This window comes from Ovis aries, chromosome 1 (genome assembly GCF_016772045.2).
Source record: "Ovis aries strain OAR_USU_Benz2616 breed Rambouillet chromosome 1, ARS-UI_Ramb_v3.0, whole genome shotgun sequence".
In the NCBI taxonomy this organism is placed as follows: Eukaryota; Metazoa; Chordata; class Mammalia; order Artiodactyla; family Bovidae; genus Ovis; species Ovis aries.
The window spans coordinates 186,012,531-186,028,887 of record NC_056054.1 but is presented as its reverse complement, the minus strand read 5'-3'; the positions used below and the strand labels follow the sequence as shown (position 1 = coordinate 186,028,887).

The window sequence follows — 16,357 nt, the reverse complement described above, 5'->3', positions numbered from 1 at the left end:
TCGGTTGCTAAGGAATGTGTAAGAAAGCACCTCTGGAAACCTCTCTTCAGGGGAGATTTATGAGGTCTCACTGCTGTGGAATGATCCCCCTCCATTGACCACATTATTGCCATATATTCATTGAGTACCATCTCCTTTTGGCAATGATGTATTAAATGGCTGTCTCTTTAGAGAAGTAGTTAGAAGGATTTGTAATGACAAGGATTCTGAAGTAAAAGTGGTCTCATCTGCCCAGGTTCCCCAGCTTTGCAGCAGCAGACCCCCATGAATAGCTTTATGTAGCAGTTGAATCAAGGGAGATTAAAGCTGCAAGAGGTGGTTCATGCCTAAAGCAGTACTTTCTTTGGGTTTTTCATCTTTCCTAGATTATACCCTAGGAAAATTGAGTCCCCAAATCTATAGGTGGATTTCTAGGGTCTCATAGACACCAGGTAAGAACTCCCACATCATAAAATGGAAATAAACATTTTCCACTTAGGCAGCCTGTTGATTAAGGTGACCATGTGTCACAAGTATATCTGTTTGAAAGTTCCCTTTCTACTCTCAGATATGTCCCAGTTTGACTGATAACATATGCTGTTGTCCTACTATGAACAAGTGTACCCCTTCCCCGCTCAAGCTCACACGCCCCTACTTGCCCTCAGCACTTATCCAGCATCCCCCTCACAGAGGAACTTGGCTCCTTAGTGATATATAAATTAAGCCTGCAGCTTCCTTCACTGATCCTCAGACTCAGATTCAGAAAGCTCCTAGGGCTAGAGACTGCCCAGAGGACATTCTCACCTGCACAAACTTTCCTCCAAGAATTGACTTTCTCTGGGTGCCGTCTGAATGGAGCCCTTCATTGGCATTTGGAATTGCTCTGAGTGTGTATCTGGGAGTGGGAAGTGAGGATGAGGAGAAATTGGTTGGGAAGGGTCCTCAAGAGTCTGAGAGTGGGTAGGATAGAGAGACAGACCCTGCTTGTAGAGCCTGAGGGTGATTGCCACCCACCTCGGGCATTTCCTTGGAAGACTGTATTCCTCGGACTCCAGGTTTTCCCCCTACTCCCTCCACTCCAGGGGCTGGCAGTTGCCATGGCAACACAATGTCTAAGAACTTCTAATTACATCTGTCTGTTTCTCCTGGAACCATACTGAGCCACACATATGGAGACTTCATTTGACCCAGAGTTTCTTGCTGGGTTTTAACCCCTTCTTCATTCCTTAGACTGGAGAATAATCGCCAATATCTGGAAACTTGACAAGTACTTTTCAGCTGCACTGCCCCCCGAAACATTCCCAGGGCTTTGTCTATGTCTTTATAAAGAGGAGACTCACGCTGCTCTGCTATGCTGAGTCTCTGGGTCTCTCTGTTCTATTTTGTTCCAGTCAGCCCTGAATTCCTTGCTTTCCCCCCACCCTACTTCCCTCTCCATTCAGTCAGATTGTCTCAGCATTTGGTTGGACATCACAGTTCCTTTTAAGGTGCCCAAGCCCCAGGGGAAATAAATCACTTGGGCATAGGTAAGCCTTTGCCCTTCTCTGGCAACTCACATTTCAGTGTCTTCCAACCCACTGCTGGGTCAGCCTAGCAGATGAGCTAGAGGGGAGTGGCTGGAGACATTCTGGGGCTGGAGGAGGGCAGAATAAGGCAAGAGGCATCTCTTCCCATCTAGGGAGAGACTGACCATCTTGCCTTCCTTCTACCTCATAGAGCAGTGTTGGGGTGAGGTTCCTGAGAAGAGGGAACACAGAACAGCTACCTTGATAATACGCCCATTTCCACAGTTTCTCTTGGCCTCCTCTCATGTGCTTCTCTTCATCTTCTCCATTTTTGCCACCTTGTGGGGCTATTCTTGGGTGGCATGTACCCTATACTCTGAAGTCTCACCGAATTTTGCCTTCCTCTGAGGGACCTCACATTCTCACATTACCTCATCTTCCACACCCCTTCCTTCCACCAAAATTCTCATTCCCTCAGCATGTCGGCTAGGTTATACATTAACGGTGAACAAAGGGCATGACTGAAAGCCATTTTCAGTCCTGTAGTGTTCTCCTGTCCACTTTGTCAGCACACACACACACCCCAGTGTCTTTCTGTGGGTCTAAGACAATCTCTAGTTAGTGAAATTCCAAGCTAATTGTTTATGGCCTGGTAGAGAAAAGAGTGGGGTGTTGAGGCTGTTCCCCAAAAAGACTGGTCCTGGAAGTGGACAGCGCTAGGAGAGGAACTGGCATAGGAGCTGTCTCTCTGCCCCTGTTCCTAGTCCTTAGGGAGGTGGGGTTCAGTCCCACTTTCCTGCTTTCAACAAAGGTTGATTGAGTGTCACAGGATACTATGCCAGGACCTATTACAGAACGTGAAGCATAATCCTTGTCCTTTAGGAACTTTTAGTTCAGATAGGAAGACAAAATCTGCACAACCAGTTTTTTAAAAGTGATCAGAAGGAGTTCATAAAGACAGGAATGAACATCCAGAGAAGGAAGAAGGAATTCATAACCAACCAAAAGGAAAAAGTCACTGAAGATGGAGTGGTGTATAATAACCTGAACTAAGCCTTGAAGAACAGAAGAATTGGGGTAACTCAGACGATAAATCAGACTTCCCAGATGGTAACATTATTTTTTAGCTGGTCTTGTGGGACATTCTCTACCCATCTGAAGGTTAACGAAGCAGCTAACAATGCCTTATGTGTTGACATTTTAAAAGAGTAATGAGTTCTCATTTCAAAATGTAGAACCTCAGAAGCCCCATCCCCTTTATTTTAGTCTACTGAGGCCACCTGCTCTACTCACAGACACCTCCTGAAGTGCCTGTAGCCAGACGACCTGAGAAATGAGGATTCCTGGAGGTGAGAAGGCCAAGTAAACAATGAAGTCACCCAGAAGAGAGGAAGAAAACTGAGCCACGTGCCAGAGATCTGGTTAAATGTGGTCAAGTAGATGACAGTGTTGGCACTGGTGCCAAGTCATGTGAACCACCTTGGAGAACAGTGGCTTACCTTTCAGTTTTAGGGGGAGGCATGTGCAATTTGGGATGCTGGAAAGGGGACACGGTTCAGGGAAGGTGACCAAGTTCTCTGCCACAGTGGATTCCTTCCTTAGGAGTGTTCTGATAACAGGTAGTGTTTTAGTCGCTAAGTTGTGTCCAACTCTTGTGACCCCATGGACTGTAGCCTGCCAGGTTCCTCTGTCCATGGGATTTTCTAGGCGAGAATACTGGAGTGGGTTGCTGTTTCCTTCTCCAGGGGATCTTCCTGACCCAGGAATTGAACTCAGGTCTCCTGCATTGCAAGCAGATTCTTTACTGACAGCTACGAGGGAAGCCCTCCTGAAATCATGAGCTACCTAAATTCAGAAGAGCCCAGGTCAAAAGAGCTAGAGCTCTCAGTCTGTATCTGTATCTCTTCTGCCTTCCACCAGAGCAGAGGAATAAATCCTATATTCCACTCAGAAGTCCAAAGAATGTGAATTCTATGTGGTTCGGGGCTTGGGAAGCCTGGGGAGGTGGAGGGCTGGCTTGCTTGGGATGAAGTGCCCGGAATGTGTGGGGATGTTGGTCCAGATGTGGCCAGCACTGCAGGGGACACTTCTAAAACTGGCTCTCGGAGCTCTCCCTGAGCTGCCCTAGAGCTATCTCCCCTCTTTAGCTGAGGGAGTTGGGATTTAGGTGTGTGGGTTTTTTTTTTTTTTAACTTTTAATCAACCATTTTCCTTGAACTACATGTGGAAATAATTAGAGCATGAATGCTGAGTAAATGTGAGTCCTGGCAGTCCCAGACATATTTCTGTGACAGGTTCTTGGCAGGAATGAAGAATTGTGAATCTCATGTGAATTTCCTTTAGCCATTCTCTCCCTTCTTTTCTTCCCTTTTTCTCTTGCAAGGCAAACACAAATAGAATAAAAACATTATTAATGGCATTCTAGGGGAGTAGAGGGTTCCAACCAGTTAACTAAGAGTGAAACCAGGCCCCTCAATTGGGGTCCCATTACTGTTCCCCTGATTTCCTCTGCCATGATCCAGGAGGGAATGCAAAAGCATTGCTTATGAAAATCCTTTGACTATGAAAGCTAATGTTAATTCCCCCACCAAAGCCCGGCAAAAACCCTGAAACCCTCATGAGAGTCTATACATAACTAATATCTTGAGTTTGGACACTTAGGTTAGTTTCCTTGGGAGATTGAAGTTTGACATTCAGGAATATCTGAAATGTTAAGTTCTTGTGCTTACTAGTTAAGAGATTTCTAACAATTTAAGGGGCTGTGGTATCATCAACAAGACTTGATTTTATAGACAGGGAATTTGAGGCCCACAGAGGTCAAGCACATTGCCCTAATCACACAGTATGTTAGAGGCAGAGACATGTCCAGGGCCTGTCTCCAGGCTCTTACACCAGTTCTCTTTACATAAGACCTCACTGCTTCTGCTTGGTCTGCCCCCTGAGTTACCGATTCAGGTTTTAGCAGAAGTTTAAAAGTTTTTTGGTTTTTTTTTTTTTTGGCTACTTCTTCCCAGTGTTTGCTAAAGCATTTCTCATGCAGTGCCATTCATCATCCATTTCTTGGAGCTCTCTAGACTTCCTGGTCTAGCTCCCAGTTTTCTGAATGTGTCTACTTTGCTTGCTTGGCTGGTCTACCTTCAGAGTCCTCATACAGTTGGGGGGCTAAATTCCAACCTGCACTCTACTTGCCAAGCCTGGTAACCTGGCCCGGGGTTGCATCTGCTCAAAGGAGAAGACACCATTTCTGATTTGCACAAGGCCCCCATGGGCAGCCTGCCTTCCTCCCTGCTCCTCTCGGTGTTCATTTCATCTCAGTCACCCTCAGCCCTCCATTCCCAGCCTTTCTTCCTGAGCTCATTTGTTCTCGTCGTCTACACACAGGATGTCTAGCTGTGTACCTCTTTATTTTCAGCTGTCAGTGGGTTATCTTACAGTCCTTTTAGACTCATGTCCATAACTGACTCGTCATTGCTTGTCCCTCTTCCATTCAGCCCCTTCCCAGGGCTCCATCTCCACCAGCAGCCTTCCAGGCCCTCAAAGCCAAAGATATTGGCAGCTCCCTGGATTTTCTCCTTCCTCTCCTCTGTCCAGTGTGCTGCCAGATCTCCTTGTTCCTTAGAAATTTCTCTTGGCTTCCTTTCTTTCTCTAAATCCATGTCACCACCTTCAATGAGACTCATCACCCCAGACTCTCTCTAGCTGGTTTCTGTGTGCCTGCAATGAATTGCAGGCAGACGCTTTACCGTCTGAGCCACCAGGGAAGCCCCTCCTCTTTACCTCGTTCTTCCCATTACCACTACCCAACTGTTCTTAAAACCTTCCTGCTCAACAACTTTTTCTGTCTAGATCCCACCATTCTTCAGGGCTTGGCTCAAGTCCCATCTCATTCATAATACCCATCTCCCAAAGCCAGCCCCGTTTACTTCAGGACTGCATTAGTGTCTGTGTGATAATTTCATCTCCTGGGCTAGGTTAGAAATTCTTATGAAGGCGAAGGCCATATCCTATCCGCTTTTAGAGTATATGCCATGTGACATGTGCCTTGCCAGTCACGGGTCGCTCTGCTTGTTTGTTGTTATAGGCATTGTCAGATACGCTTTCTGATGGGTTTAAACTCCTTGCCTTGATCTTCACTGAAGAAGACTAGGAGGTTATCCATACCCTCTGCTTTGTCCTTTAAAGTGGAAAAGTCTCAGGCAGACGGTTGGGAAACAGAAAAGGAATATCATGTTCAAGCCTGACAGACTAATAATTCAGGGTGGAGAGTGGTCTGGCTTAAAAGTTTCCATTCAGTGTTCTGAAGAAACTGAAGGATGGAATGGTGAAACTAGGGAACTGACAAAAAGCACTCTTTAGTAAGACTGACACGTGATCTTGGGAATCCCCTAGGGTCACTCTGAGGACTCTTTTTTGTTTTTCCTGGAATTCTCTTTCTTTTTCTTTTTTTAAATTTATTTCTTTTAATATAAATTTATTTATTTTAATTGGAAGCTAATTACTTTACAATATTGTATTGGTTTTGCCATACATCAACATGAATCCGCCACGGGTGTACCCGTGTTCTCCATCCTGAACCCCCCTCCCACCTCCCTCCCCATCCTATCCCTCTGGGTCATCCCAGTGCACCAGCCCCGAGCATCCTGTATCATTCATCGAACTTGGACTGGCAATTCGTTTCACATATGATATTATACATGTTTCAATGCCGTTCTCCCAAATCATCCCATCCTCGTCCTCTCCCACAGAGTCCAAAAGACTGTTAGTAGCCCCTGTGTGTCAGAGTGGAGTCACTGAATGTGCTGAGTCGGGGAGGCAGCATGGCGCTCCCAGAAAAAATGCAGCTCCTTGCGGTGGACCATGGCCTGAAGGCATGAGAGCAGAAGCGCCACCTGGGCTGACTCTTACCTCAGTCACAACTCAGATTCCGTCTCCTCATGGCCAACAGGGATGAACCCTCCAACCTCGTAGATCCTTGTGAGGTTGTTTTCAGTTCACGTGAAAGGGCCTGGCGCATTTCTAACTCTGTAAGTGCTTACTCACTGCTGCTGTGTACTTGCGCTCTGACTGGAGACCATTACAGAAAACTGAACTTACATAGAAACCAAACATCCAGTCGGCCATGCTGTACCTGGGCCACGTCAAGAGAAACGTATGAAGGGGGAGGCAATTCCAGAGATGGTGCTGAGCAGCTGGGAAAGTGGGAGGGTTTCCATATGAAGGTGGCAGTGTAGATCCTTGTCTAACAGGGCCAGCTCTCAGAGAATGTGAGAGAATCTGTAAAATAATAAAGACAGTGATTAAGGTAAACAGCCTTGTCCCATTTGAAATTTGAAAGTAGTCATTTCCGGGCACATAATATATTATCACATCATGAGTAGAAAATGTGCTATTCTATAAGCTATGATAGAAGCTGAATGTAACCAGTGGTTAAGAATCCTGCCAGTGCAGAGGATATGGGTTCTATCCCTGATCTGGGAAGATCCCACATGCTGTGGAGCAACTAAGACATAACTACTGAGCCCATGCTCCACAGTAAGAGGAGCAACCACAATGAGAGTAGCCCCTGCTCGCTGCAGCTCGAGATAACCTGCACGCAGCAAGAAGGACCCAGCACAGCCGTAAATAAATAAGTTTTTTAAAACAAAATGAATATAATGAAAAATTAGGTCATTCTTGAGTGACAGATCCATAATAGAGTTTTTTTTTTTAATCTTAGGGCTAGTCCTCTTGGGAGTGACGCAGCCCTTATTTTAATATCATAAAGCTCAGCCACGCTTTCCCTTAAACATCCGAGTGCATTGTCACCAGCCACTGACACTGACATCAACCTGAAAAACCCCAAATGACATTTAATGTAAAAAAAAAAAAATTTTTTTATTGAGCATTTTCTCTGGTGAGACAATGTGGTGAGTCTGTGGGAAGCCGCAGTGTGCAGGCGTTTAGTCTACTTGAGATAAGCTGTATGTGCATAAAATATTAAATAGAGCTCTAATAGATTGAAGGCCTCAAAGCCTTCTTGTTTATGAAGGAAATGCAGGGTATATAGTGAGTCAGATCAACTGAGAAGCTAATTAAGCTTCAGTTTCAGTCCTTTTTCTTGTAAGACCCCTTCCAAAGCCCTGTGCCCAATTTTGCAGTTTTACATATGTATTCTTTTTCATAAGGAGGGCCCATCAAATTGTTTAAGCTTCAGGCCCCGCAAAACCAAGGTCTGGCTCTGGTGCGTAAACCTTGAGATAAGGGATTGGTTGTGAGCACACACGAAGGGAGGCGCAGTCCCTGCAAACAAAGTGCCTAGTGCCAAGCACATCAGAGCAACTGCTAGAAATCACTCCTTCCTCCTCTTTCCTAGAATATGTAGCAGGCAGCAACACAACTTTTCAGAGAAGAATCACAGAGAATTGAGCAAAGTCACATGATGCCCCAGCCAGATTTCAAGGTCCTGAAGTGGCTTGGATTTCCCCCCGGCTTTCTCGGGCCTGTGCTACTGGGTTCCATTCCAGAGCAGCTCTCCCACACTAGCCCCACCCAGGTCTCCTCCTGCTCGCCCCCACCCCACCCCCCCCCAGTTCTGTGAATTCCTTTGTCCCCAACTCTGTGGTGCTCTGCGTATCTGAGGGGCCCTGGTGTTCCTGTGAAGTTTCCATGACTAATTCTGGCAATGCAGGGAGAGTCTTTCTCATGTCAACAAAGCCGCTCTGTCACAGAATAGTGGCAAGGGGAGCCAAAATTCCACCTTGGCATACGTAGGGCTGCTTTTTTTTTTCTTTATTCAACAAGAAAGTTGGGAAGGAGGAAAGGGATGGAGGGACAGAGCCTACCCAGTTCACATTAGTGAAATGATGGTATATTAAGCTGACAGTTTTATGGCTTTGCTTATAAGCTTCCAACCCCTGCCAAAGCACACTGTTCTTCCAGAAATTGTTTTACTTCAGAAGACTTTTTTAAACATTCAAAGCATATTTTATGTTCAGACTTAAGGCTGTTCGACCCAAAGATTCAGACACACTATCACCTCTACTGGCGGTTTTGCGAACCTCTACTTGGTTTTCCCTTTGCTTGCAAAGAATCTTTTTCAATTGCAAAAATAATTGCTGATTTTTTTTTAGACCTTGGATCCTTTCTAACACCTTTTCTAACTCTGATTTATAAAGAGTCAAAGTGGTTTACTGGAAAGAGGGCTGGAATTAAAGTCTGGAGACCTTGGTTCAGGACACAGTTCTGTACCCATGAGGTCTTGGAACTGTCATTACAGCTGTGAGCCTCCATTTCTTCCTTATCACAGGATGTTACATCTGGAGTGACCTTAGAGGTAACCCCTTCCTTCCTATCCTAAGAGGTCTTGAGAATAAAGGCAATAGTAAAAATTACAAACTAGTTAAAATTGCTGTACAAATAGCATCAAATCTGTAGATTACTTGGGGTTGTATAGTCATTTTCACTATATTGATTCTTCCAGTCCAAGAACTTGGTTTATCTCTCTATCTGTTTGTGTCATCTTTGATTTCTCTCATCAGTGAATCATAGTTTTCTGCATACAGCTCTTCTGTCTGTTTAGGTTGGTTTATCCCTGGGTATTTTATTCTTTTGTTGCAATGGTAAATGGGATCGTTTCCTTAACTTCTCTTTCTGATTTTTCATTGTTAGCTTATAGGAATGCAAGGGGTTTCTGTGTGTTTATTTCATATCCTGTAACTTTACTACATTCACTGATTAGCTCTAGTAATATTCTGGTAGAATCTTTAGAGTTTTCTATGTATAGTATCATGTCATCTACAAATAGTGAGAGTTTTACTTCTTCTCTGATCTGGATTCCTTTTATTTCTTTCTCTTCTCTGATTGCTGTGGCTAGGACCTCGAAAAGTATGTTGACAATAGTTGTGAGAGTGGCACCCTTGTCTTTTTCCTGATCTTAGAGGAAATGATTTCAGTTTTTTACCATTGAGAATAATGTTTGCCATGAGTTTGTTGTGTATGGCCTTTTATTATGTTGAGTTGCCATGCCGTGTTAAGTTGCTTCAGTCATGTCCAGCTGTGCGACCCCATGGACTGTAGTCCACCAGGCTCCTCTGTCCATGGGATTCTCCAGGCAAGAATACTCAAGTGGGTTGCCATTTCCTTCTTCAGGGGATCTTCCTAACCGAGAGATCAAACCTGCATCTCTTAAGTCTCCTACATTGGCAGGTGGGTTCTTTACCATTAGCACCACCTGGGTTATGCCTACTTTCTGGAGAGAGTTGTTTTTTTTTAATAGTTAGGACATGGAAGCAACCTGGATGTCCATCAACAGATGAATGGATACAGAAATTGGGGTACATATATATAATAGAATATTACTCAGGTATAAAAAAATAACACATTTGAGTCAGTCCTAATGAGCTGGATGAACCTAAAGGCTATAATACAGAGTGAAGTAAGTCAGAAAGAGAAAGACAAATATTGTATATTAACACTTGTATATGGAATCTGGAAAGATGGTACTGATGAACCTATTTGCAGGGCAGCGGTGGATATGCAGACCTAGAGAACAGACTTATGAACACAGTCGGGGAAGGAGAGGTCGGGACAAATTGAGAGAATAGCATAGAAACATACATTACCATATGTAAAATGATGGCAAGTAGGAATTTGCTGTGTGACAAAGGAAGCTCAACCCAGTGCTCTGTGACAACTTAGAAGGGTGGAAGGGGGAGGGAGATGGGAGTGGGGTTCAGGAGGGAGGGGGCATACGAATACCTTTGGCTGATTCATGTTGATGTATGGTAGACACCAACACAATATTGTAAAGCAATTATCCTCCAATAAAATTTTTTTAAAAGAAGTGTCATTATCACCATGCAGAGGCTCAGAGAAGTTTTTCCCTGGTAAAAGTCAGCAATGTTCTGGTCAATTTTTTCCAAGGAGAATTTGCATTGTGCAAATCAATGAGATCAAACCCCCAGAACCTGGTTTACAACACATAATGAAAACAACGTAAAAGCAAGTGAGGGAAATGATATAGATGGATAAAGCTAGAAACTTGATATAGCTCTCCATAGGGAGCAGATATTTTGCTGATTTTTCTCCATACGTCATGGTATCCACCCTTCCAGAGCACACTCCATTCCCTACTCAGTCACACTCTCACAGGCGTGTATTCAGACTTATGGGTTCATGTACCTGAGAGCTCACACTCCCAGAGAATATTCCTATGCCAATGTGCTTGCCTCTACATAGATGAAATTCTCATATGGCCCTGGAACCTGATTCCTAAAGCTGTTCTGGTGGTAAAGCAAACAAACCTATTTCAGTTGTGAGAGCTGCACAGCACCTGTGACCTCTCCCTGTGCCAGCTCCTATAGCTGTACGCTCTCCCTGTAGCTCATGTCCTCAACTATTCCCAATAAGGGACTGTCGAGGCTCTGGGCTCAGGCTCACTTGTGTTCCAGTCCTGACTTAGCTCTTGCTAGTTAATGTGGTCTCCGCACATCACAGAGCTTTTCTGAATCTGAAATTCCCCTCTGGATCTTCCTGACTCGGGGATCAAACCTGGGTCTCCCACATTGCAGGCAGGTTCTTTACCATTTGAGCCACAAGAGAAGCCCCCTCTCTGTTATATGGGACTAAAAATATGGAAACCTACAAGATGTGAGGATAAACAGATCTGTTAAGTTCTCACTCAGTTGCAGGTGCTCTGATTAATACTAGCCCCAGGCCCTGGTCACTCCCAAAAGATTTACTGACTTATACCTGGCAGGTTTCTCTGCCTGCAGCTTCTCCCCAGGCTGCCCTGCACTTTCAGTCTGTATTTCCAAGCTGGAAGGGACCAGAAATAATATCTGAAAGTACCACCTTCATCATGACACCTGTCCCAAACCTCCCAAGGTCCTCTTTGTGCATCAGATCCAGCAGAGAGTCCCCTAGACTACTTGGCAAGACCCGCCTCTTGCCACCTGCCACCCCAACTCATCTCTTCCTCACCATGCCCTCCTCCACTCATACACAAGGCAGCCATTGTCCTGTGCTATGAGCATGTTCGTGCCACGTTTATCCCCTCTCAAGGTGTTCCCCCCACCCCGCCACTCAGAATCAGCAGATGGGCAAGACTACCTACCAGTCTCAGGAACTTTCTAGAAGCCTCGAGGGTGGTCCTGACACCCCTGCTCCCAGAGATGATAGGGCTTGGAGAAAGGCTTTTAATAACACAGAGAGACCCCTTCTCTAAAGAAAGATTTTCTTCCTTACTGATTCTTGCATTACAGCATGCCTGTGAATGGACAGAATTAGGGGGCAGGGGTGCTATGAGGGCTTCAGGTTAGACGTTTTTCCCCAAGTCAGCAAATTCCTGGTTCGTAGTGTCCTGATGCCCAAGGGGTACCTGCCCATTCTCCCAACCCCCCTCCCCACATCTCCATGAGAGGACAGAGCTGCGAGGAGCTGCTAACACCAAAAGCCGAGGCTGCGCTTCTGCATTGCGGCTGCGAGTGGTGCCAGGCTCCACAAGACAAAGAGAGAGATTGCCACCTATTGACAGATGTGCCACCTGCAAAGAGAAATGCTTGTGTAACTAGCATTTCTCTGTGGTCTTCAAACAGGATAATGGGGTTGTTAGGTCCTTGGATTTTTCCATTCAGTCAGTGTGGTTCTCAGTATTATCATTCATTGTAAGGAAGGATGGGTGGAGACTTGACAGCCCAAGGTGATGTTGGCATCTCAGTGGGAAAACTGTTTGAACATCAGTTGCCCACTGTAATTATGGATGCTTTCTGATGTATGGCAGGCACTCTTTTGTATGCAGCACGTCTTGTATAACCCTCCCAGTGCTCACAGAGATTAGTGCTCCCGTTTTACATACAGAAACTGAGGTTTACAGAGAGCACCTTGCCTACAACCTTGGCAAGTAAGGAGCAGAGGTTCGGGGTGGAAGTCAAATCTAACTCTCTGTCATACTCTTAAGCACTTTCTCCTGACATCTGCTAATTATGCAAATCAATTCCCCATCATAATTTCCTTAACCTCCAATCATCTAGGTATGAAAATATATCAAATATTAAAGAACAGTTTTCTCTTTGGTTGGCTAGAATCCTAGCTGTGTCACTTTCTACTTATTTAACATCTTAAGGCACAGTTCCCTCATCTGTAAAATGGCGATAGTTATGATGTCTATAATATTGTCATAATGTATCATGTATAATGAAAATAACTTAGCAGGGTCCAGGTGTATATAAATCGGAGCTTAGACATCTATTATCTGAACATCTGGGTTGGAATCCTAGCTCCTCAGTTTTAGCAGTGGGACCTTTGGCAAGTTACTCAACCTTCTCATCTTCAGTTTCCTCTTCTATAAAATGTGGTTAATAATATGCATGTTTTTAGGGTTGTCCACGGTAAGATGAAATTTTATGCATGAAAACACTGTCATTGTTAATAGTACTATTCAGACATTGGGCTTCTCTGGTGGCTCAGTGGTAAAGAATCCGCCTGCCAAAGCAGGAGATGCATGTTTGATACCTGGATTGGGACGATCCCTTGGAGAAGGAAATGGCAACCCACTCCGGTATTCTTGCCTGGCAAATACCACTGACAGAGGAGCCTGGTGGGCTAGAGTCCAGGGGGTCTTAGCAACTAAACAACAACATTCAAATGTTAGTCATTACATTTTAAGTAAACAGTATCTGTTTCTTCAAACGGATTTTTGATAATTATTTCTGAAAAATGACTTGGCTTGAATTTGACCTATCAGTAAAAGCTTTTATTTTTTATACTCACTAAAAGCAAACATAAGATAATAAGAGGCTGTGTAGATGCCACAGATTATTCTGCAGGAAGCTCTGTAAACATTAACATGAATAGTACTTAACAGGCCGATTTGCTTTACAGCTTATGACGCAATTCCAAATACATTTTCTCTCTTCATTTTCACAAGGCAGGGCTAGTATTTACCCCTGGTTTACAGATGAGGAAACCAAGGCTTAAAGAATTAAAGTGACTAATGACAGACATACAACTAGTAAGTGGTAAAGTCTTGTGGGTGTTTCCCTGTGGGGCTATCTGCTGGTGTGCCTTTGAGTGTAGGCATGTGTCTGAGCGTGCTTTTTTATGCCTTAGTGTGTCTTTTACTCATGTGACATACTTAGTGGGGGTATATATTTGTCTGTATTCCTCAGTTAGCATGTTGTTTCATGAAGAGGGGGAGATTTTTTTTTTCACACCGGTCAGTGATAGCCTTTTTCCTCTTTATTTTTGTACCTGCTTGCCATTCCCAGGCACAGTTTCCACGAGGGGCTTAGCCGGAATATACTCAAATAGACTCAATTTTATATTCCACTCCTGATTTAGGAAATAACAGTTCAGCCTTCTGGGAATTACTTCTTTTCTTTGCTCCCTGCCAGCTTTATTGAATTCTCCTTAGCAACATCCAAAAAAGAATGGGTTTAGCAACAGCCTGTGAACCAATGAAATGAGAGCATCGCAAGCTTCTAGACCAATGGGAGCCCTGCATCATGAGCAAGCTGGCTGAGAGAGAAAATAACCTGGAATTTGCAAAGCAGCCTCCAGGTGGCAGCAGACCAGCTGTATTAGATGTAGCCTCTCCGATGTCATCATCCACTTTTGTTTATTGCTTTGGATATAGAACATTTACCAACTAAGAATTTTACAGTTATAAGCTTTGTGGTTGTGAGCTCTCTGCGTGACGTGGCAGACGAATTCCGGAAGGAAGGAATCTTAGATTCCACCTCCACCTTTACTATAGCCAGTCCCACAAGCCCATCCCAACCTCTGCCATCTTTGTTGGTTCTTCCACAGCCAGTGCCACCCCAGTGGACAGGAGCCTGGAAGCCCTAACGACTGCCTGCCCAGCCAGTCAGGAAAAGGGCTAGAGAAATCACGTGCTTCTTTGTTCAGCTTCCACTACCACTGGCCTGAGCGGCAGATGAGGTGGGGCTGGCTTCCTGCCACCAATCAATATGAGGAAAGGACTGTGTCCCTGACAGGTTAGTGCCTGTGGACATGCACATTCTCAGTGGCACAGACTGGGACCATTCCCTGCCTGGTCAGTTCAGCTGCATGTGCCTGGACATGAATGTCTGAGCCCAAATGGTTTGAGAACAGTTCTCCCTGTCAGCCCTCTTGATCTTAAAGCTGGAGGCAGACTTGGACAGGGGCTGCACGAGACCGTGTGGATAACAGCAGATGCATGTTTCCTATGGCTTAGCCATCCTTTTGCCTTTTGAGATGGCAGTGCCTTGAACACCACTCAGTGAGATTTTTGGTCCTTCAGATACCTATATTTTCTCTCAAGCATTTCCACTTGTGCCTGGCTTATTCTTCTCATCCTTTAGGAGTCAGTGAAGGCATCCTATCTTTAGAAAGCTTCGTTTGAGTCTTGCCCTCCTGTTACACTTCCCTACTGCTTTCTGGATGTCTCTTTATTGTGTTTCCTTGGATAGCCATGGAACTTCTTGAGGACAGGGACTGTGCCTTTATATCTCCTGTCCTTAGCCTAGTACTAGCATTTAATGGGTGTTCAGTAAACATTTTCAGAAGAAAGGAAGCTTGCTAGAAAGACACACTTGATCTTTGAGAAATGATCTTAGGGATTCATAGGCAGCTGTGCCTGGGCAGGAGCAGAGCTAGCAAGACTGATGCCGGCTGTCAGGGAGAACTTCTGGCTGTGCAGGACCCTTCAGCACCAGGAGCCTCGACTGGACCACACCCAAGCCTGAGAGATAATCACCACCATTGAGTCATCCAGAGACGGGCTCCACCCATGGACAGTGTTTCCCTGATGGCTTTGTGTTTCAGGAGCAAGTAAGGAGCAAATCCAAGATCTGTGCCAATGTGTTTTGTGGAGCTGGCCGGGAATGTGCAGTCACAGAGAAAGGAGAGCCTACCTGCCTCTGCATCGAGGTAAGAACTGTGGGCGAGAGCCAGAGGATGGTGGCCAAGGCCATGTGGTTAGCTACCCGTTTACAGAGCAGAGCCAGTGATTTTGTCATCTTTATAAAAGCATACCTTGACTTTCTGTAAGAAGAGAGTCACTTTTTATCTCGGGGGTTAAAAATCAGATGTGAATGTAGGGATCTTTTTCATTTTAAAAATTCTTTAGCTTTATAAGGTTTTCAAATTACAAAATTAACAATTGCTTTTTATAAGTGATACAGACATTTATGCAAACAATAAAGTTAATAATCTCCCGTCATAACCTTCAAATCCCCTTAGTCTGAGGTAATCAGTGTTAACAGTTTGTGTTTATTTGTTCCACATAGTTTTTTTTGTTTCTCTGCAACTATAAATATATAGAGTTTCCCCCTATTTTATGCAAAAATGAGATCATAATGTAGACAGATCTAGATATATGCAACTTGCGTCTTGTACTCTTTAATATGTAACAACAACCCTCTATGGGTCAGCACATGTAGTTCTCATTTTTTAATAGCGCAGTTATATTTAGTGATATAAAAGAACCAGATTTATGTACTCATTTTCCCACAGATGGACATTCAGGTTGTTTACCATTGTAAACAGTAATGTCTTTGGCCAAATATTCTCACGTGCTGTTGCCTTTATTTCTGTAGGATTGAGTCCCACTTGTTAGGTTGAGTCCTAGGCTTGCTAGGTCAAGGATATGTGCATTTTAAAATACTAGCTGGAATGCAGATTTTTCAGGTTTGGTTTTGGTTTTAATGAAATTAAAGAAACAAAGTGAGCTTTTGAGAAATACTTCTTTTGTAGGCAGAATTCTCTCTCTTAGCGAACATAAACAGCTTGGATGTGTGCCCTTTCCCCCTCTTTCTGTCAGAAGAACCCAAGACTGGATTCCTCCATACTGCTGCAAGTTAATTCACCCACCTTAGTAACCAGTTGAAGGATCCTGACCCATTGTCCCAGAA

General features: G+C 44.4%; 1 protein-coding gene across 2 annotated transcripts in view; it reads left to right on the top strand.

The window, feature by feature from the left end:
- FSTL1 (follistatin like 1) overlaps nucleotides 1-16,357 on the top strand; it is a 57,923-nt gene that overhangs the window by 22,260 nt on the left and 19,306 nt on the right. For both annotated transcript variants that reach the window (XM_060418423.1, XM_015092465.3), the window contains exon 3: nucleotides 15,270-15,374. In XM_060418423.1, the coding sequence (XP_060274406.1) occupies nucleotides 15,270-15,374 (105 nt within the window). The remainder of the gene's footprint in view (nucleotides 1-15,269; nucleotides 15,375-16,357) is intronic.